The sequence below is a fragment of the Wasmannia auropunctata genome, unplaced genomic scaffold, assembly GCF_000956235.1.
Source record: "Wasmannia auropunctata unplaced genomic scaffold, wasmannia.A_1.0 LD335921.1, whole genome shotgun sequence".
NCBI classification, from domain to species: Eukaryota; Metazoa; Arthropoda; class Insecta; order Hymenoptera; family Formicidae; genus Wasmannia; species Wasmannia auropunctata.
In genome coordinates this window covers 1,143,414-1,168,779 of record NW_012026969.1, presented here as the reverse complement: position 1 = coordinate 1,168,779, position 25,366 = coordinate 1,143,414, and the positions used below count along the sequence as shown (strand labels likewise).

Genomic DNA, 25,366 nt, shown 5'->3' with positions numbered 1-25,366 from the left:
GTATTCGAGAGGGAGTGGGAGAACCGGAGAAACCGCGACGCGGCTTTCCGTATCGCGCATCGTCATTCTTGTGCGAGTCTCTTCGCCGATCGCGATTCGGCGCGTCGTACTTCAGGATCCAATTTGAAACAGAAATTTCTTCGTAAATTATAGTATTGAAAATTCTCGTTTGAATACTCAGCTGATATTTATCGCACCGCTCGATAGAGAAGGGGTAGTTTCGCACGCGTTTTTTCCAAAGATTTCCAGAGAGTTATTTTAGGGATTTCCAGCGTTCCTCCGATACCTCCCGACGATTCCTCCCCCTCCTTTCGTTTGTATTCGCAAACCAACTGCCCCCACCCTTCGTTAACCGGCTGCTCCCACTAGTCCCACCGTGGGGCGACTTCCACGGAACGTATACCGATCTCGAGGCACCCACGGAGGGAAGTTGACGTGAAAAGAGGACGAAAGATCAGTGCGACACCGCGCTCGTCCGAGAGGCAAACCCCTGCGTTATCGCGCACCCGCGGATCCTGTCGCAATATTCTAGACGCACAACTAACGTGTACAAATAAGTACACGCTATAATTACCCTTATTCCATTCGTGTGCCACATACACGTGTGCGTGCATACTCACACGCGGGAATACACTGAGCGCCCGCGAACGCCCCCATTGGTAGCGCAGACCTCGACAGCGAATTTCGGAGCGAATTCGCGTTTCTACCCATTCATCTCGACGCCCGCGCCGGACGCCGCGCCGTACGGAGCAGAAGGAATCGTATATACATAAGTATATACAGCTATACACACATATTTATATACATCTGTTTGCATACTCGGAACTAGACAGTCTTCTGAGACCGGAGAGCGACCGACGCATCAATATACAAGAATGTCGCACAATACGAAGAGTCTCGGAGTACCGGTGCACGGCGGCAGAATTCAGGTGAGTGACTTGATAATAACTTGATCATTACTTGTCGTTGCTCAATATCTAATACTTATAATATCTATTACTAATAATCACCAAATTTATAATTTATCTTTTTTTCAAACATCTAATCCGAGATATGTAATAACGTTGCGCAAATGACTAATTCTATGCTAAGTAAAAATTTATGTTTGCTATCAAAGTATCGAGATAGCGCATATCGCGGCGCGCTGGGTTTATTGATTTTATAAGCGAAGATAACACAAAAAGACTGTATTTTTAAAGATACTAAATATATTACCAGAAGTTTATATTTTTTTTTAAGTCGCATGTTAAAATGAAATACCTCGTAAATTATTCAAAATGCTAATTACAAAAACATTTATGAGGCAAAAATCATATAGAGTATATTTTTTACATTTGCTCTCGATAAATAATATTATTTAAAAGTGTCTTTTAAAAGATTACATTTTATTTTCTTGCACGTACGATCTTTCTCGCGTTGAATCTTTCGAGCGGCTCCATCAAATCACCGTTAAATTACGCGCCACTTGCAGAATTTAAATTTGAATTGCTAATTATGAAAGACAGTACAAAACTTGCTTAGATATTTTGCGGCATTGACATATTGTATACGCGTTTCTTATCGCATGTACGCAATCGCCACATGGCGCAGTCGCGCGTAATATAGTCCCTGAAATGTCACCGACGTGCACGATATCGGTATTAAGTCTATTCAACCTACTTCTACGCCTACACTTTATACATTTTTTTGTACTTGAAACGAAATAGATATGCGCGGTCAAAAAAGAATAAGGAAAAAGTTATGTAATGTTAAAAATAACAACGACGTACAGCTACGACGCGTATACAGATTGCTTAAAATATCGCAATAAGCATTAAGTAAATCGAGCGCCATATAAAATTGATAAGAACGAATCACGCGGGAAGATTTAATTCGCGTAATGCATTTTATTACGGATACGCGCAATTCAGGACGTCACAGGCGATTACGCACATTCTGCATACGTAGATGGCAATTGTGTAATTAGGTGAACGCATTTAAGCAAATCAGCAGATCTGTCGACGAACATATTGTTCTCTGCGATTATTTCGAGTTACTTTCTTTCTTCCATCGCGTTGCATTTGATTTTGTATAAGAATTAATTGTGATATGTTGTGATTTTTATTAAAATTTACGAAATAATATCTGAGATGATTATTTCAATATCTTTTTAATATCTTTTGAATAAAATTTAATCGGAGAATATTATATATATAAAATAAAACATTAAATGTATTAATTGCATCAAATTTATAAATAAATCCTAATTAAGTACGATATGTATAAATTTAGTTGCAAATTAGATAATGTTTCGCTGACCATTTCTTTATTTTAAAGTAAAAATTACATTAAGATGATTACACTAATGGAATTCTGGAGCAATTCTAACGATTCTTATCATTTATCGCTTTATCATCATGAACTCCGCAATGCAAACTTTGTATGTACGTCTTCGTACGTTACGCAATATAGGTAAATCGATGACTTTGTTAACATCGAGATAAGGAAATATTTCCGTGAAATACGTAATGCAACGTTGATCTGAAACTTTGCGATAATTATGAATTTCTCGATATTGAAATAGTCATCCTGAGTCATCGTCTTAAAATAAAATGTCTCATAAAAATTGTCTTTCCTCGAAAAATCATTATTACGGTCGTTTTCCTTGAATTAACGTAACATACACACAAAATGCGCGCGCAACATACACGATTGACGTGATGCGTCATCCATTACCGCGAATTTTTTCGGAACTAAAAAGTGTGTCTTATCGCAATATACTTATCTGTTTCATCGACACTTTTTGATTCTCCGATTCGGATTGCACTCTATGAACGCCGTTTCTTTTTGGTAACACTACGTCGAGTTGTGTTCCATTATCGCGATGTGATAAGCGTACCGGATATTCCCATCGTCTTGAAAAAAGAAACCCGCACAATTTACGAGAAATCGCGCGATAACACGTAATATACTCCAGGAATCATCGCTGAGTTTGATCGATGCAAACTCGTACGCACGTGCATGACCTTTCGCTGGAATAAAATAATTTTCTTGGCGCGAAATATAAGATTTTTTTAGTTTAGCATTTTTAACGTGCGCGAAAGTCGGCCGCAATGTAAAAGTGTATTTTTGATCGACCTTCGCATCGCGCACGCGGCTATTTAAAATTTCAATAATGTTTGGCTTTCCACGATTACTTGTCACCACACGTAGACCTTCTCTGCACGTCATTTATTTTGAAATGGGACGATTTTGACATAACGAAGATTCATATTTTCTCTTTCCGTATTCTTAAAGTTGCGTTTAAAATTTATTCAGGATTGTGGTCATCCAAACAGAACGTGGACATGTTTTTTTAGTTCGATTCAGTTCATTTCGATTCAGGATGAATAAACGTTGCTCTTTATCGTCTGATCCGATGTCTAGTTTCTGTTGTGACCCCGATCGATTGACGACGAAGGTGGAATGGTTTTCCTCGAGACTCACTGGCCGTGCGTTGACTTTGTATCGGCGATCGATGCCACACGGTGAACAAACCGTCTGCACAACAGCCGTCTCGCGGGTTAAATTTAACTCGGAGAACACAGGTCTAATTCTTGTTGTTACGCGCGGATGATAAATAGGAATTATTCATTTTCGTGAATTTTTTAAATTTCTTTTTCATTTCTTACATAAAATACTTTTTTTTTATATTGCTATGACTGGAGACCATTATTACGATTTTAAAAAATTTATATATTACATATTGTTGATTCTATTAGCGATAAGCAGTTACCAATAAAGTTGAAACTTGAAAATCTCCCACTTCCGATGAAAGATTTCTTCTTGGTAACAGAATTTCGTAGAAATCGATATTCACGTAAGCCTTTCTATACAATCCTCCTGATTCTTTATTCCGATTGGCTTTTTATGGTTTCCTTCGCCATTCCGACCTCGACAATCGCCCAAAATGGATTATCTCTCTTTCGTAATCGAAACTAGTTTTTTTTTTTAAATTACACAGTCTCAACAGTTTCCCTAAATTGTTTAACCTGCTGGGTCAATCGCTTCGTGACATGTCTAGCGACAATGGCAAGTGGCACGGCTACGGCTACGTCATGGAAATTTCCTGAACTGACACCTTTCCTCTTCCTATCTTTCTCTGTTTCTCTTTTTTTCTCTCTCTCTTTCTTTCGCGTCGCGTTTCCCCTTCTTCCTTCCGTTCTCTCCCTACTTTACTTCGTCATCCCCTCTTTCTAGTCCCGTTCTTCGGTTCCGCCACTATTCCAGCCGAGTCTGATACGCCCCATGTTCTTCAACTGCTTGGCGATCTTGATGATTTTGTCTGGCGCCTTTTTTTTATCTATCTTTTTCCTCAAAGACGATTACAAGACGTCATGCACATGGGCGCCGCTAATTTCCGTCACCGTAAGGAAACATTGTCGGTTCTGGGTGTGTACTAAGGCGTGACCTTGACTAAACATGCTCTTTGCATTAAGCATGGTTTTTTCTTTTATTAAAGCTTAATGGAACGCTTCAATTAGCTTCATATATTTAAACTTCCGCTAATTTTGCAAACAATCGCAAATTAAGATACAATTTTCTCTGCTCGTTGAATAATTTCAAGTAGAAATTAATACGTAGAGATTTTGTTCGAGATTTTGCTGAGGATGACTTCGTAAAATCGAAACGTTCCGAACTCATTTCCTATGCGACTGAAATAAATTAAATTTGATTTTACAATCTTTCTGTTTGCTTGAAATTGACCTTTCATTTTTCTTACGTTTCTAAATTTATAGCGCAAAAAATTAAACAAAGTAATTATTTTCTACTGTTTGGCTCATATTTGATAAATGTCACCATTACGTGTGTTAAACGTGCTTATTATCGAACATTGGAACGTAGTCGTGTTATACGCATTTATAATTTCAATACATGATCTCTGCTGACAATGTGCGCGAGTGCAAATTATATAATTATAGAACAGTACAGAGAGAATTTCAAGTAGACATGATTCACGCGCCAGTGTATTAATACAAATTCATTTATTTCGCGCTCGCAATTAAGTTTCCTGTGTGAGTGCACACGTGTCGTAGTCACTGAGCGGCGAGAACACGAGGCGGGCATTCGGTTGCTGAGCTCGCAGGGAGTTCAGTGGTCTGCGAGAAATAGAAGTCACGCGAGTCGTCTCGAGACACTATACCGGGTGTCCGAATGAAACTGGACGTCCTTCTGAAACGAGATGAAGCAACGATAGCGATCTGTGCGAATCGCTGGTAGAGGAGACTCGCCGCGCGTGTCCACGTGAGGGGACGCAGGCTGGGCGCAGCCTTTTCACGCTGGTTGTTATATAAGGACCAGACCAGCCGAGATTAGTCATTCGAGCAACGCAGAAATCGGAAAGATCGGATAATAGCAAAAAAAAAAGATGACAAAAATAAGAACTTTCCGCGAATCGTTCTGAGTGCATAAAATTATGTTTAAATTGCGGCGTCTATTACTCTTCCAACGTTTCCGCCGCTTCATTGTCTCCAGTGACAAGGCATAATTGCACGAATCTGATTCGTCCGGGTCGCGATTTAGCCGAACCACGCAACCAGATTAAGAAGGTCAATGCTGTTACCAGTCAGTTCAACGGTAATATACATGCATTGCGCACGTGTATGCTGTATGACAGCCATGTAACAGTCTGTACCTTAAATTCTTTTATTAGTGAGATATTTTTAGTTTTCACTTTTATTTCTCACTTGAAGCTTTTTTAAAAGTTTATACATTTATATGTATTCATCTGCTTTGAATTAAAACAAAAATTAATTTCAATTAAAATAAAATTATGAAATGAATTAAAAAAACGATCCTTAAAAAATTTTAATTCATTGTAAGGCATAATTCTTAAGGCTCTGAAACTCTTTGTAAAATAAAATTTTGGATGTAAGTCCAAATTCTTTCTTGCGTGCCAATTTGAGAAGCACTGCCGTGTAATACATGCGCACATAATTCAGGGGCAGCAGGAACGAGAGTGCGAGACTCCCACGCGGGTGCAGCCGTGCGTAACGCACCGTTTGTCGGGATGAGGATGTGACGTTGCTGTCAGATTTGTCAATTCGTTATTTCGCCGCCGTCGCCGACGGCTAGCTGATTCGCATTAGAGTGTATACATATATACATATCTATATATAGTATATATCTATACAGACACGCGGCGCGATGGGTTGGGAGAGCAGCAATCACATTCAGACCGGGTCTCACAATTCGCCGTTATTGTGGCATTGAAGTCACATGCTTTGTGCCGAAAGAAACGCAAAAGCCGCGACCTTTAATATGTCGCAATTTCGTTCAATAGAGAGCCCATTGCGCCGATTTATGATTCGGGACTCGCTCGTTAGGGCGAGTTTATATTTAGATACAATCATTTTTATTAACGTTTGAATCGATTAAATTTTTTTCAATGGTACATAGGTCATTAGTGACGATCGAAATATCTATCGGAATCATATTGTCGCGTTTCATCAGTCTAGACTTTGATCATTGAATGCAGAGGTCCATCAAATTTATCAATTTAGAATATATAGATCTCGTGTAACGTATATTTCTATTTATTGCACAGTTAATAGACTATCGTCTTTCAATATAAAATTTCTAATTCAAAATAATTGAATAATTTTGTAAGAATTTTTACATATCTAAATATAATAAAATACATAAAATTATTAATATTAATAGTACGTATAATAACTTATTATAAATTCATATACAAAATAGCATCAAATTAATAATACTGAATGATTTATGTCCATTTTTATTCTGAACTTTGTATTTTTGTCAATTCAAAATAACTAATCACTTTTTTAAAAATCAGTTTAACATTTCTTTAAGGATTGATAATTTAAACCACGAAGCTATAAAATTATTCATACATCTTTCTTCAATGCTATCAACAATAATTATTTCGATTCGCGTGAACAGATTTAATTATCTGCTGTCTAGACATATGTTATTTTCTTTTTTAATTTTGAGATGAGTTTTTTCCGATTGGTATTATGCGAATTCAAACTAGTTTGCAATATTATAAGGAGAATTTTAATTAAAAGCAACTATCTTTAATAAATTAATATAAATAATAAATTAAATAAATAAATATAAATAAAATTAATCAAAAAAGGCAATAAAACTAAATAATAATTTTTTCTCTCTTCTTCAAACATAATTTACAATAAAAAAACAAATCTATTTTTTTCATATCTTGCATGAAAAAGTATGGGAAGTTTACTATACTTATAATAATTTTAGATATTTGTTTTACAAATAAATTCAACAGAGCTAATTCTCTTCGCGATTGTCAAGCTTCATCTCAATATTAACGACGCAAAAGCGTCTACTTCGTGCCGTTTATTGTGCACACGCAAAACAATAAGTACCCGAAAAAGTAATATGCCGACAAAACCACAATTTGCACGGTTGCTCAATATCAGTATACATTTAACGACTGTCACGAATTTAGCTGTGTTATCTCGTGCCTGTGTTTGCTCGTGGAATTGTGTATGTATATTTTGTCGCTAATGACACAACGACCGTGCACGATTAGCCTTCAAGGCCTCGGCCGCTTGGCTCCCCCATTTCGATATCGCTTTTATCCCTTCCTTCTTTCCATCGCTGATTAGGCTACCCTATGTCCGCGTGGTTTTCGAGGTTTCCGCTTATCGCGTTAGAACTATGGCTGTGTCTCATTCATTAACAAAGTGCCACGTGGTTTAAAACCGTTGGAATATTCGCTACTTGCTGCGAAGTGAGACTCGAGAATTCGTTTTTAATACTTTCGATAATAACACTCAATTCGTACAATGGCAAAGTAATTAGCGCCTTTTTATAATATTATCTTTATGTTTTACGACAAATAGGGTTTTTATAATTCCGATTTTTTGAATAACCGATTATTTCTCTCTCAAGATCTAGTTTTATAAGAAATTCATCCGGATGTACTTAACAGAAAAACAAAAATAGAAAATTTAATCTGTAATTTTGTAATATTGGAAAAGATTAAATGCGTTCAAATATAATTGATTAAATCAAAACTATATTACCTGCCAGTTTCATAATTGTTATCATTGTTATTTTCAATTTTTATAAAGTCGACTATAGTAAAAAGATATCACAATCATTATAACGCCGACTTCAACTACTCTGATAAGAAATTAAGAAAGGGAAACAAAGAGAGCGGAATGAAGTTTCTGTGGCGCAAAACGCAACGTAAAACTCTCTCCCTATTTCATCGCATGGAGAACGCTACGCGTCGGTTCGTTTTCGCCTCGATGAGGCGCCGCGGGGCAAAAATAGACGCCGAATTCGTGCACGAGGCCGACCTATACAGAGGTGGGTAATTGGAAAGAATGGCGAGAACCGGGTTTCTCCTCTGCCGTAAGCGTTCGCGAATGCGTCGCCGCCGAGACGACCGGGTTTGTAGATGTTTACCGTGACCGGAACACGGCGGGATGTTACGCGTAGGCGCCGCGTCGTTACGGATGTATATCTCGTGCCTTGCAACGACACTTCCCAAGAACTCATCCAAAATAACCGAGACGTGTGGGTTATGCGATACGGACAGCCAACGGACTTTCGACAACACAAAATTGTAACGAATTTATGGCCACAAGTTTTAGACAATTTGACTAACTTTAAACACCTTTCATTTAAGAACTACTACTGTAACCTTGATATTTCGATATTAGAACTATCATCTCGAAATAATCTCAGGAGTCCGCTATGTATATTGGCTCAAACACAACGAATACACACACATATTCGCTTATGTAATTCGATGACGTATTTGGTGGTTAAGAGTATAAAAAAAGGAATACTTAGGAGTATTAAAAAAATGTTCGTAAAGGTATTTGTAAAGCAGCGAGATGAGTATTTTTATACTCGATTAGCAATTTACTCAAATTGATAGATTGCGTCTGTCGTATAACGATTGACGTTTCGCGTACATTTTTAGACTCAACATAGTAAATTTTCAGCAGTACTCTAAATGACAGTAGATTCCCTCTGTTTGCACGCGCATTCGCTCTATCGACCGGCATGGCATATAAATCGTCATAATGACCCTAACGTGAAACGACGAGAGTCGTATAACTATCGTACCCGAAGATACATATATTTTTGGAGCGTCAGCATTGGCATCTGAAAAATATTTCAGTTTTACGAGAAAAATAATGTCGCAGGATTTGAAGTTTTTTGTGTAAACTGAAAGAACGGATTTATATATGGATTGTCTCGCAGTTACACACATCTAAACGATAATGCATAAATAAAAATTTTTCTCTTTTTTTTCTCTCTCGATTTATGTCATTCTCTTATGTCATACTTGGTATAACAGGTACGCGAATTTTTCTACTTTTCCACAATGCAATGAGCAATGAGTCGTTGATGAACGAGCGTCGCGTACCCTCTAATTTGCGAGCCAAACCGCGGAGGCGGCCGATTCGAGGCCCCGTCTGTCACGTCGTTCAAACAGGATCCTGTTTAAACCTGGTTAGCGGTCAGATGGCCGGCAGAGACGTACGGCTCACGTGAGTCGCGACCGCGCGTCGGTTTGCTCTTCCTATTTTCGTAGTCGTTCGGTATATAAAGAACCCGTCCTCGGCGGACGTCGCCGAAAGATTTGGCAGCGGTAACCGCGCTTTTCTGCGCCGCGCGCGGCGCCGTACATAGAGCGGGCCCCGGATAGCGGACGCTCTATCCCCCGCTCGCGGATAGAGCGTCCAGAACACAGAGAGGACACGGAGTTTAGTCTATCCGTCGGCATTTCGTGGACATTCAGTCGTCGCGACGCCCGTTTTGCACACGCGTCGGCGCGTCGATCTTCGCGTTCCTCTCTGGACGCCGCGTCGCAGGCGGGGCGTCTCAAGATAGACTTCCTCGTCCTCGCCTCGTCGCGTACCTCTTCGACCATCGCGATACGAACGCGAATGTGAACGTACACCCGAACGTGGATGATGTGATGCTCTCGCGATTATTCGCGGAGGAACGTTCTTTTCCAAGAGGAAGGAAATTCCTGTAAAAGTGGTACCACACGAGCGTTCCGACGTTTCCGCTCCTCGCGGTCTGATTTTATTCCTCCTTATCGTATAATTGGTATACGTACTCCGGACCGGAAATCTATTAGGGCGGATGGCCGGGTGTTGACGTAAACTCTAAATAATGTATCCAATGGATAACATGTGGTGCGAATGACATTCGTCCTTCTACGAAGTCTCAACGAGGTTTTTATCAGGATTAATACACGCCATACATTCAAAGGGTGAAAGAGAAGGCAAAGACAAACATGGGGAACACCGACAGTTCCCACGATGTGGAAATGAGCTCGCTGTCAGTGATGACGGCGAACGATCGTCCCCATATTATGGTGAATACAAATTATATGAATCATTTCGGTTAAACATTAAGGTAATTTATTAAACAAAGAATTAAAATATTTGTCGCAAAAAAGTGCAAAACTCAAAATATATCTAAGCACAATTTATAATAGACATAAATTTTACGAAATAATTCGCCGTTGAAACAGTAATTCAATTTTTTACGTCTTTTTTTTTTAGTTCGCGCGTTATTAAACGAGTTAATTTCCTTGTAATATATTATGACAAGACATCGGCTGATACCGAAAAGTTGGCACTGTTACGTCGAGTCGATAATTCAAACGGATCATAAAATTCATAAAATAAACGCCAATAAATAACGGAGCGCGTCATGTGCAGCTCGACGCATCGGAGATGCGAGACTAATATATACGCTTAATATCGGTGTATAAAACTGACCTGTCCCAATCTGCTCCCCCTCCAAGAGAAACAATCACGAATGGGTCATCGTCGACGTCTCGGTGCATTCGAAAGTGTTCACCGCGTTCGCCGATAACGCGCGTTTATTTCGACCCATTTAATTAAATCGCGCGCGCGCACACACCAGCTTGTTCACGCGCCGACGTACGTACGTCGGTTAACGTGTAATTCGTTCAGTTCAACTCGACCCTCTTATTCTGTTACAGAGAACGCCAATGCGCCCGATGATAGCGGAATACGAGCCGAAGAAGCAGGGTGTGAAAACAGAACTCTCAGACGTGGTGCTTGTCAAGTAAGTCTCAAAATTCCGCTATAAAAATCAACGCGAACGAACGGCTCAACGTTAAGTTGAGCGTGTTCACTATCTGCTACCACGACCAATCATCACCATTGCTTTCTTGCCAAACCCAAATGCTCAAGCAAACGTGAGTGAGAACAAACCCGAGGATCATATATTGTGCATTTACGTTTTTTTTTTTTCCGTTAATCTGTGTACTCTATCCATTCTCTTGTGCTATACTATAATATTACTATGGTTATATATTTTAATTGACTTACTCATTCCTCCTCTGTTTTGTTTTTTTGTTCCGTTGTTTTTATCGTTAAACTATTTCTAATTAGTACTACACACTAATCGTGCATACCGCCTGATCGCTGACGTAGAATTCGTAGCGTAGCTGGCACCAGGGATGCTTGACAACCGCCTGCTGAATCTTGGACGATTGCGAAGTTGCTCGTTTGTGTTGCGTACGGATATGTACTTGCTTACTGTATCATGTTCCTTTACATCGTGCGAACGAGAAATTCATTTAATTGAAAACATGCTTAATTAAGGCCTCGTTAACCCTCAAGACATAACTGAGATTTATGACACCGTTATCTAAACGTAGTGTCCAAAAAATATCTTTTTTACTTAAGAATATATAGCCTTCTTTTTTCATGTACATTAATAAAATATTTTTTTTTCTTTTAAATTTTACTTTATTTTTATTCTTTCTGTCAAGCAGTAAATTTATAATTTGTCATTACTTTTAAGTGTTATAATTAATTTGATCGATTCGTCAAATTGATGTTATTCGTAACAAAGAAAAAGTGATGTCTTAAGGGTTAAAACTAAAAACTAAATTAAAACTTGTCGAATTTGCAATGTGCGAATCGTGTTTAATCATTGTCATTTTGCAAATAATAAAAAAAATGTCTCTCTCATGATATGAATAGACAAGCGACGATGAACATTAGCCATACGTCTATAATAAGAGTTTATCTCGACTTGGCAGATAAGCAACAAACGAATAGTCAAAAGGTTTCTCTTTCGATATTACACACAAGGCAAATAATCATAACAGACAAATAAAAACTATGATTGATATAAAAAAATTTTGCCTAAACGTTGCTCCTATTTCATCAGACAATGCGTCAGATTGTTATCGCAATATAATTAAATTATTTAATATAAATGTAATATTTAGAATTTGGATATGCCTATAAATTGAAAAGAAAATTATTCATTGTTCTATAAACATTTTTTTACGCGCAATAAAAGTTTTTATTTTCCAAAATGGGACGAAAATTTTCGATATCTTCTTTAACGATGAAGAAATCTATCTTTTGCTTTTTCGCGTAAAATGTGGTAATGGCAATCAAACGGAGAAGAACGGCGATAAAATCGCGAACGTTTATGCAGACGGTTCACTTCCTTCGTCGACCGATTTAGCGGTGCGGTTGCTACGAAATCTTTGGATCCTTTGCGCTCGAGACGAGACTCCTCTCTGCTGCCGTTTTGCCCGTCAGTCGTCGAAACCCGTTTACGCAATGATCTTTTCGCACGTGCAAATTTTTCGTGACCTTGAAACAGTTTACGCGAATTGCGCGGTCAGTTGATCTTTGACACCTTCGCGCTTATGCATTTATGCATTATCCCGGATTTCCTGTATTATTCTCAGTATCGCGACTCGCGCTGTTCTAATTTCACTAAACGGAATGTCCGTATCAGTCAATTGTTCACCAAGGCCGACTGATTTCTAATTCCATTTAATTCTCCTACTCTCCTCTTCAGCCATTTACGACTTTCAAGCACCAAAGTTACGCGTGCGACGAACGTGATATAACTTACGTAAGATGACAAAGTTATATCTCTCTCTTTCAAGATATCTAGAATAAATTATTAAATTCTCAGTGAAATTAATTTGCGACAAGTCTCGCGTCCAATTTTTCTGACAATTTCTATAGTCGCAAAAATGGTGTTCAATGAAATATATGTAAATCGTAATTTCGCTTTTTACGTGCAATAGAGCGGTGCAGATATTATCTTAAGCGAGCGATATTCGTAAGAAATCCAATAAAAAGAAAATCCATTACGCTGGATTAACCAGATCAATTTGCATCGCATTATCGTTCTTGCGCGTATTCACAGCTTATAATTTTGCGAATAACATCGGTCGTTTTATTCGCAAAAAAAAAAACGGCAAACAGAAGGAGAATCGTTGTGGTTCTCCTCCGTCGCTGATCGAGAATGCTTCGTGTAGAGGTCATGCGGTATGCAAAGCAGAATATATTCCCAGAGGATAAAGGATTTGTCTTTACTGTATAATATGTGCATTTATATGATTCCAGACTAGCGTATAAACTCCGGGCATAGATTCGGGCTCTATGAAAGTGCTCTGCGAATAACGAAAGAGAACAAAAAAAAAAGATATTATCGTTGAGAAAAAAAAATAAGAAAATGCGGCACTGTCGGATCGATGCTTTTTTTGACACTTTTAGCTCAATGAAACTCGCACAAACGACGACGCGACGCGACGTCGACGCGATGCCGACTTGGACGCGACACGAAAATATCATCGGACGGTTGCAAAATCCGTGGCCAAGAGCCGAGATATTATTGGCATATCGATTCGGTGATAGATCTATATCGACGTGCGTAAAAGCGAAAACAAAACATAAAAAAAAGAAAAAAATAATAAAAAAATGCTCGGCCAAGTGCGAAAAGCTCGGCAAGCAAAAAGGAGGCTTGTTAGTCGTCGTACTGCGTCGTGGCGCTGGGCGTCGCGGTGATGCAGTGCGGTGGTTGCGGCTGCCCCTCTGTATGTATTACGCCTGTAACGGCTGTAACGCGACGCGTTGAACCCCACGGTCACGTTGTAACACGTGACAACCGGACACACACAGACTCTAATCCCGGGGGCTTTCTCGACAGAAAGTTTCGCACGACTACGGGAGAGAGAAACTACCGCACCTAAAAGACATGGGTACCTATAATACCTAAACACCTATACCGCGCATTTTCTTTTTTTAAATAAACCTGATACATGAACATGCGTTACTCAATTCTTTTTCTCTCATACACACGTGACAAGCACGCGCGCTCATACATACCGACACATACACACACAACATACGTATCCACACATATATGTCATACTTATATACGGCAAATTACTCGCGTTTTCGATTGGCTGCAGATCGGAGAAAGAAAATTTTCCGCGACTTATGGGATGTCATTTAATGAAAGCGAAGATGTGTTTGCATGTCTCGAATTAACCGTTAATTATTAATTAACCGACGCGTCATACTCCCCTCAGAATCCATCTTATCCGCTATCGTCCGACTTTTTTCAGGATATAATCGTGTGTTTGCGATTGAGCGTGAATGCGGAGAAAGGAGATGGATAACGCGAACCGTCGTTTACACGCGTGATTTTCGCGGAATGCGCAAATTCAGCATTCGGCGCTATTATCGCCAAGAAATTTCAATAACAAAACGATATCTCGCTTTGCGGAGCTTTGCTTGAAATTCCAACTGACGATAGCGAACTGACAATGAGTCATCCGATTCGAACTCAATGAAACTTGGCTAAAAAAACTGTTGCGTGTAAAGAATCCCACTTTAGATTACGATCGACAATTGTGGCCTGACAATGCCGAGTCATGCGATTCTAGTTTCACGCATCGCTCGTGTTAGCGACAAAACGACGGTTTGCGCTACGCTTCTTTTTCCATATATATTCCAGGGAGTACTTACTGGTGAATGAGTAGACGCGCCGAGAGAATAGATAGACATGATAATACTGAAGGACACAGTAATGAAAGAACAATAAAATGTGAATGAAACAATTGATTAAACACACGCGCCATTTATACCATTCTCTTGTTCTTAAAATACTCATATTTTCGACACAGTAACTCTAAATACAGTGGCAAACTGCTTTTCCTCGAATACAAATCGAAGCACATCAAAAGAGATAAAAATACAGATTTCAATGGATTTACGAAATTCTAAGTAACCGATTTGCAATGGCTCAACATGTGTTTAATAAACGTGTAAAACAGCGTTAAAACTTACGATTGTTTCGCCCACGATCTTCTCTCGGTGCGAACGGACGGAGAGTCAGACGCAGAAGGAGAAACAACGAAAAATTCAACGAACAGATTAAATATTTGCAGAACATTTACATTATTTGAATATACGCACAATGTGACGTTTGTCCAATCTAGGAAATCGAAATCTAGGTCAATTTCTCTGCTCTGCAATTTATTTAATCACTTAATAACGTTTAACGTTTTCATGCCTGCAGAAATTTGAAAAATTTGAAGCTTGTACAAAGTTTATTTTTTCTAAAGTCATTTTAAAACGAGAGAGCATCAATTTAAGAGCGGAAATTCTAATTCGGGGAAAAAACACTCTTCTTTCGAAAATCTAATATAAATTCTATATTAAATGGAAAGAACATCTTTCTGTGCTCATAATCGGATAGAACGTTTTTATGCTCTTAGATTGGACATATTCCATATTTCGAGACTTCCTCTATAATGCGTCTTTTTTTTTGATCGGCTTTGCACATTAATATCGCATTCTGCGCGCGATATTGTCCGGCTTGATCGAAAAACGCTTTTGATGCAGGAGCTCAATAATGACTACCTAACAACGAGGTAACGCAAAACTCTCATCTTCACGGATGAAATCACCGCCGTTAAAGATGCCCGAAATCCCTGCCGCGGCGATGCCCCGAATGCATGCTCTCGCATGCGTCTCGCGCCCTGTCTGCGCCTCCGCTCTCCGTCTCCCTCGGCATGCAAGCGCGCGAGAAAGAGAATCCTCCTATCTACGGCACACTCTCTCATTATATTCCCCCTTCGCATCAAGTTATGATGAAAATCGCGGGCACGAGGAAAACACCGTGTAAAACAGAACCAGGTCCCACGTAACACTTATATCCCACGCGCAAGATAAATATACATATAAATTGTACGTATGGGATGTCGCAAAAACTTCCCCCGCCGTTCCTTTTTCATATACGCACTCTTTGAGGTGTCAGCAGGAATTTAATTAAATATATATATATCATTTCTTTTCTTCGGTTCTATAATTGTCACGATTAGATATCTCCAGCTTCTTCTGACTATCGAATAGATCAAATAATTCGTAAATGAAAAAAACGGCGCGACATCCCTGCTGGGACACCCTGTATATATATATACATAATTTACGTCCCATTCACGGAAATCGTTTCGCCCGCCGATTACGCTGTGGTATGCTAACGCCGCCGGTTTTGCAGATACAAGTGCGAGAAAAATGACGTGCCCATTACGGTCACGAACGGCTCGACCTTGCCGCTCGTGGAGCGACCGACCGACGAGGAGGCCGCCCTTTACAATCCGTTCGAGCATCGCAAACTCGCCCATCCCACTTCGGACCTCGACACGCTCATACATCTGCTCAAGGGAAGTTTGGGCACGGGTATACTCGCGATGCCGATGGCCTTCCGCAACGCCGGTCTCACCTTCGGCCTCTTCGCCACCTTTTTCATCGGCGCGGTTTGCACCTACTGCGTCCACATTTTGGTCAAGTCCGCCCATCTCCTGTGCAGGCGGTTGCAGACACCTAGTCTGGGCTTCGCTGACGTGGCCGAGGCGGCCTTCCTGGTGGGGCCCGAACCCGTTCAGAAATACGCCAGACTTGCCAAGTGAGTTTATTCAAAGGAGACGATACGTTTACTTTTTCTTATTTATACCATCAAGGTTATTTAGGAAATCTAAAGTACAATTTATTTTTCGGAATTTGTTAATGAAAATTCGATATATGTCTCCGTTGCTATTCCAATTTTCTGCATTATTTTATACTAATAACAAGTATTGAGTGCTATTTAATGCTGTTTCAGAGCGACAATTAATTCATTCTTGGTGATCGACCTGATTGGTTGCTGTTGCGTATACATCGTTTTTATCTCGACCAATCTCAAGGAGGTCGTGGACTATTACACGGGAACGAACAAGGATCTGCGAGTGTACATGGCCGCGTTGCTGCCAGTGCTCATCCTCTTCAATCTTGTGAGGAATCTCAAATATCTCGCGCCGTTCTCGATGGTGGCGAACGTGTTGATCGCCACCGGCATGGGTATTACCTTCTATTATATTTTCAACGATCTGCCCACTATCAGCGACGTACCAAATTTCTCCAGTTGGTCTCAGCTGCCCCTTTTCTTCGGCACTGCCATCTTTGCCCTCGAGGGCATCGGTGTTGTAAGTATATATTTATTATTTCTTTCTATGTATATTCTTATATCATAACGAATTTTAAATGATGTTAGACGCGAATAAAATATTAAAATTTGTAATTTATTACAAAACTTTTTTAATCTTTCCGACCAATGAGATGCTTACAATTATAGAAAAATTGATAAAAGTGGAAGAAAAATTTGATTTTGAATCTTGATTAGAATGCTCGCAGTGCAATCACCGCGAAGATATTACGACACTGCCATAAATAACTTTGCATTCAGTTGCTAGACACGTTCCGAACACTTAACGGTCATGTTCGATTGTTCCAAGTATCGACACACGTAAATCAAATGGCACGCCCTGACCTGTGCGTCATGGAATGTTTCGGACATTCGTGACGCGTGTTAACTTGATAACGAAAAACCACGTTAACATTCCATAATTCTCGTTACGCAGCGATGTCTACATGTAATTCTTCTTCATGTAAAATGATTATGATTTCTTAATCTTGCATCAGGAAATTAATTAAACGTGAAATGCTTATAAAAATTAAATTATCTAAGCATAGAAATTTTTTTAAGTAAAACGTTATTTAATTTTCATTAAAATCCAGAGAAAGGAAATATATTAAAGCTATTTCAATTATATTTTATGTATTTTCTTGTATTTTGAAATCTAAAAAAGTATACATATAATTATGTATTCTGTTGTTTACTCATTTTATATTGATAAAATAAAAATGATTTATAAATTTAAAATTTTTATGTATATTTTTTCTTTTTAATTCCATATATACTTCATTATTTATCATCGAAATCCATAATCTGCTTCTAGGTGATGCCATTGGAGAACAATATGAAAACACCGTCGCACTTCGTCGGTTGCCCGGGTGTTTTAAACACTGGCATGTTCTGCGTGGTATTGTTGTACAGTACCGTCGGTTTCTTCGGCTATTGGAAGTATGGCGAGAGCACGAAGGCCTCTATTACGCTCAATCCCCCGCAAGAAGAGGTGCTGGCACAATCCGCCAAGGTAATGATCGCCATTGCGATCTTCCTCACTTACGGACTTCAATTCTACGTGCCGATGGAGATCATTTGGAAGAACCTCAAGCAGTATTTCGGCTCCCGACGATTGCTGGGCGAATACTTTATCCGTATCCTGTTGGTAATCTTTACCGTCTGCGTGGCGATCGCCATCCCGAATTTGGGTCCGTTTATTTCCCTCGTCGGGGCTGTATGCCTGTCCACGTTGGGTCTCATGTTCCCGTCGGTGATCGAACTAGTAACCGTCTGGGAGCAGGAGAACGGTCTCGGCAAGTGGAACTGGCGGCTGTGGAAGAATATCGCCATCATCTCTTTCGGCGTATTAGGCTTTGTCACCGGCACGTATGTCAGTATCCAAGAGATCCTGGAAGGGCCGAAATGAGACGCCGAGTCTGGCGCGAGGAGCGGTCCACGAAGGCCGCTCGCAAATACCGCTCGTCGTCTGACGCACGTCGTCAGACGGCGAGTACCACGTATGACAGCGTGCTGGACGTCACTCGCGCGTCACTGACGCGATGCTGTCAGTAGACAGGCCACCGGGTCCGGGACGGGATTTCTTCCGCGAATCCTTATCGCCGCGTCCTTCCTGTCGGTAGTACGACAACTATGACAATAATTGACGACGACGATGACGACGAATGACGATAATAATGAAGATATTCGCGCAGAAGTCTTCGCGTAATCGAACTTTCATTTATCATTTTCTTAACAGTAGTCAAATTAGTATTACGCGCGTCATGCGACGGTTATTGACGAGGCGCGAAGTGTACGGTCGATCAAGAGAATTCGAGAAATAATTTCATACCGCGCGCTCTCAATAATTTATCATTGTTCTCGCACATTGTTCTTGCAAGATTCAAGCAGAATCAGCATTATTTATAGCAAGATAGAGTAGATATTAGATTAGCGCAAAAGTTATCACGCCTATCAAGTGACGTTATAGAAAAACAAAATTATGTGAATTAATTTCGAGAAATAATTTTGTTTATTAAAACAGCCATACTTTAATATACTTTTCTAATCTTGAAAATATATTTTTTAAAGTCCTGTTTTGTTTAAAAGAAAATTACAGAATCGTAATTTTATTAAAAACAGAAACTTATAGAGAAAAAGATGACAAGTCTTTGGCGCTAATTTAATGCTTTTAGAAGCAAGATTTTTTAGAAGCAGGATGTTTGCTGTCTTTTTTGACAAATTTTTATGTTTTATCTTTTAATTATATGCACACAGCAGAATACTGTACTGGCCTTTAGGAATTCCAATTTGCATTAATGACGAACGGATGGTGTTTACATTGTTCTTTTACTCCTGTTTTTTCCTGATCATTTTATTTAATCATGCCGTATCGGCCGTACGTGTATAGCTTTTTGCAGACTTTACAACTGCGGGACGGTTTTTTAGCGTACGCGATTTCTTGTGGTCGTACGCATACCTTGTATATCTTGTATATGTATATTGTGTATGTAAAATACACAAACCATCATATTTTGCGAATGACAAGTGGAAATCGTATGCCTCAGTTATTACGTGCTTATTCGCTCGATCGGGTTATTATTGTAAGACGGTGGTCTAAATATGATCACGTGGGCCGCATAACAGACACGACTTTCCGTCGCGTAGCCATGGATAAGAAAGTTGCATTCGCGTACAATAGATTTTTATTTTAGCATATTGATATACTTTACGCATGGAACCAGCGCAAAATCATCTTATTCTTTGGAATTTTACAAAATTAATCGAACATCTTGATTCGTTATAAAAGTTCTTTTGCGGCCCGCATAAATGCGTGTTTGAGATTCTGCTAAGAAAAACGATCTGTAAGATACTGCGTTTCGTGAAAGAATGCCGATTGAATATCACGTTAATTTTCTTTAAACATTAGCATGTATTTGATTTTAGAGAGATTTGGTCGGATGGAAAACATTAGTTGTAAAATATTAGATAATCATCATTTATATTTTTTATAAATATAAATAGAATGTTAAATTTGTTATATTGATAGATATTGTCGAATTTATCGAAAACATGTAAACGAAACGAATGATTCACTCGAATACTTGTGATACTTGTGGCTAACTTTGGAAAATATCATAGATGGAAAGACCGATTTCTTCAGACATAATGATCAATCGGCGTGATTTCACCGCAAACCGCTGGTCTGTTCCTAGTGCATGATGCACGATAATGTACAAAGAAGATTAATCCATTAAGAGTAGTAGGCAGAAAAGTGCGTAGGTGTAGTAATATCGTGATGCACGCTTGCTAGTCTGTAAGTAAGATCGCGAGACACCGTCGCACGCTATTTTGTCAGCATGCGCGATAATGATGTTTCAATTGATTCTAGTATCGGGAATGTCCGGGGAATGTCCCGACACGATTAATTGTTAGCACATTAACTAAAGGGGAAGTAGAGTCGGAAGTAGAAGACGAATATTCAGATGTCTATTAATGTTTTATCTACTGGCAAAAAATAAGACAGCAAAATTTGCCAAGATCTTGTGAAAAAAATGTCACAAAACAGAAAATTAGAAAATTAAATTTTTATTAGCGGATACGAAGTTGGAAGGTACGACATAAAGATGTATTGTGACTATTTTAATAATTAACTTGTGCGTTTTACACATTTGATAATTAATTAGCAATAATCTCAATATGTCTTTAAAGAAATACATTTTTGTAAGATATGCGAACGACAAGACTGCAAACAACTTTTCTATTTTTAGAAGATTTATACACGTCACTTTTCGTATTGGCCTACTTCAAAAAATGATTTTTTTTTTTAAACAGTATTAAAGATAGAATAAAATTTATAGTATATTTAGATCTGAGCGGTATCGTCACTAACTTCAACTCTTTACAGCAATTTTAGCATAATGTATGTACATTATGCTAAATATCTTTTTCATTTAACATTTAACATTTACAAACGTAAAATGTTCCCTAAACTGATAAATAAATTCTGTACGTGAAAAAAATTTTAATTAAATAAAAGTTTAATATAAAATTGAAATTTGATTTATATTTGAATGCTGTTAATATTGTAATAATCACATAACTACATTCACGCAGCTTTACAAAAATAGATTCATGATGTTGGATCGAAATGTTAGATTGTTAGAACTTTCTTCTCATTGTAATAATAATAATAATAATAATAAAAATGTCCTTTATAAAGAGTATATAGAGACGATAAAATGGAACAAAGAAATATCCTCTTCGAAATCCAATCTACGTCCTCTAATTGAGTTCTATTTTCGAAAAAAAGAGACATATTTTGTAGTATAAGAGTATACATATATATTAGACAAATACCATAGAACACACGTAATTCGTATTGTTTTAATAATGCGCCATTGAGTTTCAGAATATAGAAAGAACCGCGTTTTCAAGCGCGAAAAAGAGAGAATAAAATAGAATAGCAATTGCATTAAACTTTGAAAAATAAATTAGATTCTCTCTCTATATATATATAGTAGATTACAAGTCTGAGATAAAATTAAGACAATAAAAGCAACATATTACAAAGAAAGAGAATGATATAAGTAATATGCGATAGAGAAAGTAAGAGAGAAAGAGAAAAAGGAAAAGAAATATTTTAGGCCATAAGTCCTATTTCCGGGTTCCTATCGGTAGAGTGAAAATGGGTGCACAATACGTAAGCCATATCATTTTTGATAGAGCTTACGTACGTATTATTTTAGTAATGATGCGTTCATTTTGATAATTTTTAAGATTTCATATGAGAGAACGTAAAAATGGAATATATAATTTTATCGAGGAGAAAATAGATGATCGATGCATGGCGATTATTGTCAATCTTCTCTTTTTTCAGAAAGAGGAACAATATATGCATATATGTCTGTTGAAAAGCGCGTGGCTTTTATATATAATTATTATATATACATATTTACAGATCTTTTTCTATTAATGATGCAATTGTATTAAACTTTGAAATCATAAATTTATATATAATATGTAGAACTGTTTGTTAAATAAATCGACAAAATAGATTTCTTCGAAAAAATAATTATTGTTATTGCGTTCTTTGCTCGCTTACACGAAACCCAACATTTTTGTATTTTGAATATTCATGATCTGCGGTCGCGTGCTTTCAGAGCAATAATCGCCGTGCAAATGGCGTCTTTCTGCATGCACAATCTACTTGTGCAGATTGTTAATTTGTCAATTATTTTAGATTTTACAGTATTTAATATAAATACGCATAAAACAATGTTTTATACAATATCTATGTCTTTTTTAAATTGTTCAAAAAGCTGAATAAAATAGAATTTGTAAAAACTTGATTTTTGTTTTTTAAATTACAAAGCTCCATGTATGTGTTGCAACAAAGCGCATATATGTATAATAAGCGCAACGCGTAAATCATCGATTACACAATGTTGCACAATAAGCAAATTTCGAAAAATCTTACTTGCTTAGCCAGTAATTATTTAAAGTTTAAAACGTTCTTGATCACGTAATAACGGAATAATGCACAATTTATGCAACAAAAACTACTTGTGTAATATTTCCGTGTAAAGAAACGGCTTCAAGATGGATCTTCTCATTAGCTAATGAGCATGTTGTTATGCAAATAGGTACATTCTTTCTTTACGTAAAGAAACGACTCACAGATATAATGGATAGAATCCTTCATGTACAATTTTCAATTTGTATTAAGAATATATTGTCTAAGTACTAATATCTAAGTATATTCTTCATGATTAATACAATTCAGCAAATATGTGGATATATTGCATTAAAAGTTGTAATAAAAATATCTTGCGATTTACGAATAATCGTAGAATGAATGAAATGTTAAATTTAACATTTAATTCTTTATATTATTTTATACATATATACATAATTGTATCATAAATATGCATTTATATCATGATAATAAAATATTATTTATAAAACATTTATGTATCGAATAATAAATTATAAATTTAATACTGTATTATAAATTATCGGCGATCAAAAAATGTGTATCAACAGTTGAAAATATTGTTACTCTTTAATTATTTTCAAATCTTCAAGACCCTATTGATAATCATGAAAATTTGTTCAAGGGATCAGTTTTTAATATCTCCTCATTCTGAAGCTTATTATATATAAAAATAATGCAAAAATATTTGGAAGATCAATAATATTCAACATATCTACAGATGGTATATTTTAATCTCATGTTTAAAGTTATCGTAAGCACGAGCATCTCGAGATGCAAGCCATTTTATTGGCCGGATAAAATAAGATCATCTAAGGCCAGCAGACTTAACACAATCTTAAACGTAAGATCGAATACCGTTTATGATATCATTTTAGCTGTTTTGTGAATAAAGATTTCTTATTTATATGTGCATATATTTACATATAAATGCTTGTATAAATAAAAAATTGTTATTCACCGAAAAACAGCTAATAGCCGTTTATGTCCCTAGATGAATAAGAATTTTTCATTTAAAGTGCATATATGTATGTGTGTGTGTGTGTGTGTGTGTGTGTGCGTGTGTGTGTGTGTGTGTGTGCGTGAGTGTGTAAGAAATTCTTATTCAACAAAAAAAATAAACATCGTCTATAAAAGCAACTGTAATTGTAACTATGCATTGAATATTGCTGTCATTGCTGTCTTTGTATTATTTTGAGAAATCAAACTTATTCGCTGCAAATTTACGAAGATAAACAATAATTGTCAACTGTCATATGTTTAAATTTAAATCATCTCATTCACCAATAATAAAACGTGAAACACATGTTTAAAGATAAAATAAAAGATATTCTTGAAACTTTCACATTATTTCGGGCGCCAATATTAATTCCAGTGAATAAATAATTGTAAATAATATATGCTAAATCGAGATCTTATGTGCATCCTCCGACATACAGATCACGCTAAAACAAATATTTTTAATTAAAATTATTTGCTCAGTTTCGAATTAATTTCTCCTTAATGATACTGTCAAAACATTTGTAAGATAAAAAAGAAAATAACAATGTTATATTTCTAAAATCATAAATGCATGACCGCAGTTAATTTCAAATAAACTGCATTTTATTGAACATTTAATTTAAGATTTGAGATATGAATGTATAATATTAACATTTTCACTAATTGCGAGATAAAATTGTTTCCAAGTTTTTCAACACAATATACAATCAACACACTCATATTTTACATGTTATATAGCAGAAGAAAATTTAATTTTATGCTCTTAATCAGGTCGAAAACAAACATGCAGGATTGCGCACGGCGATTGAATACTATTAGAATTAACATCTCAATTTATATAAATAAATATATTGCATAAGAATCACATATATACATAATGTTAAACAAAAATTGATACTAAATGCATAAACAATGGAATATTTATACAGGTGCAATAAACTTTGGAGATTAAAACATTCGGAATGCTCATTTTCTTTTGCCAATACCTATCTGACGTCTCATTCGACCTTTGATGTCTTTTAATATTCTTCGGTTTAATATTTACGTAAAATATTTGATCAATAAGTATAAATATACGTGCATTACTCGTTTTAGAACTGTTCATGAACTTATATAGTTTATTAATTTTAGACAATGTCAAATTCTCAGTAATTCAATATATCTTTGATATTGCAGATCTTGATTAGATGATTTCGAAGCATTGCAAAGGATTTGACTATTCACGATTTACTTTTAAGTAATATTAAAAGGTAACTCTTTTTTCAATTCTTTCGCTGAATTTTTAATCTGATAAAAATGCATGACCGCACTTACGCACTTAGGTATGCACTTACGTGCGAATGGTCTGCAAAATACTATGTCATTTCGTAAGTAAATAATCGATCCACTTGGACAGCGATAAGGTCCACGAATCTTTTATTTTTTTTTTCACGACGTCAATTACGATTTACCACGTGGATCATTATTCATTATTCAAGCAGAAAGTATAATAAATTAACAAATGACATTGAAAAAGATTGCATAAACCCCCAGACACTCTGACATTATTTATCATACACAAACGACAGCACTGTATATATAAAT

The 25,366-nt window shown here is 37.1% G+C and overlaps 1 protein-coding gene across 2 annotated transcripts; it reads left to right on the top strand.

The window, feature by feature from the left end:
- Positions 1 to 19,352, top strand: LOC105455157 (proton-coupled amino acid transporter 4-like). Of its 2 annotated transcripts, none has more exons than XM_011698250.1 (5): positions 1 to 929; positions 10,997 to 11,082; positions 16,345 to 16,752; positions 16,948 to 17,308; positions 18,122 to 19,352. In XM_011698250.1, the coding sequence occupies exons 1-5, from the start codon at positions 876 to 878 to the stop codon at positions 18,713 to 18,715; spliced, it is 1,503 nt and encodes a 500-aa protein (XP_011696552.1). In that variant the 5' UTR covers positions 1 to 875; the 3' UTR covers positions 18,716 to 19,352. The 2 variants fall into 2 exon arrangements, with proteins under 2 accessions (XP_011696552.1, XP_011696551.1); XM_011698249.1 differs by lacking the exon at positions 1 to 929 and adding an exon at positions 9,363 to 10,360.
- Positions 19,353 to 25,366: the final 6,014 nt, after the last annotated feature.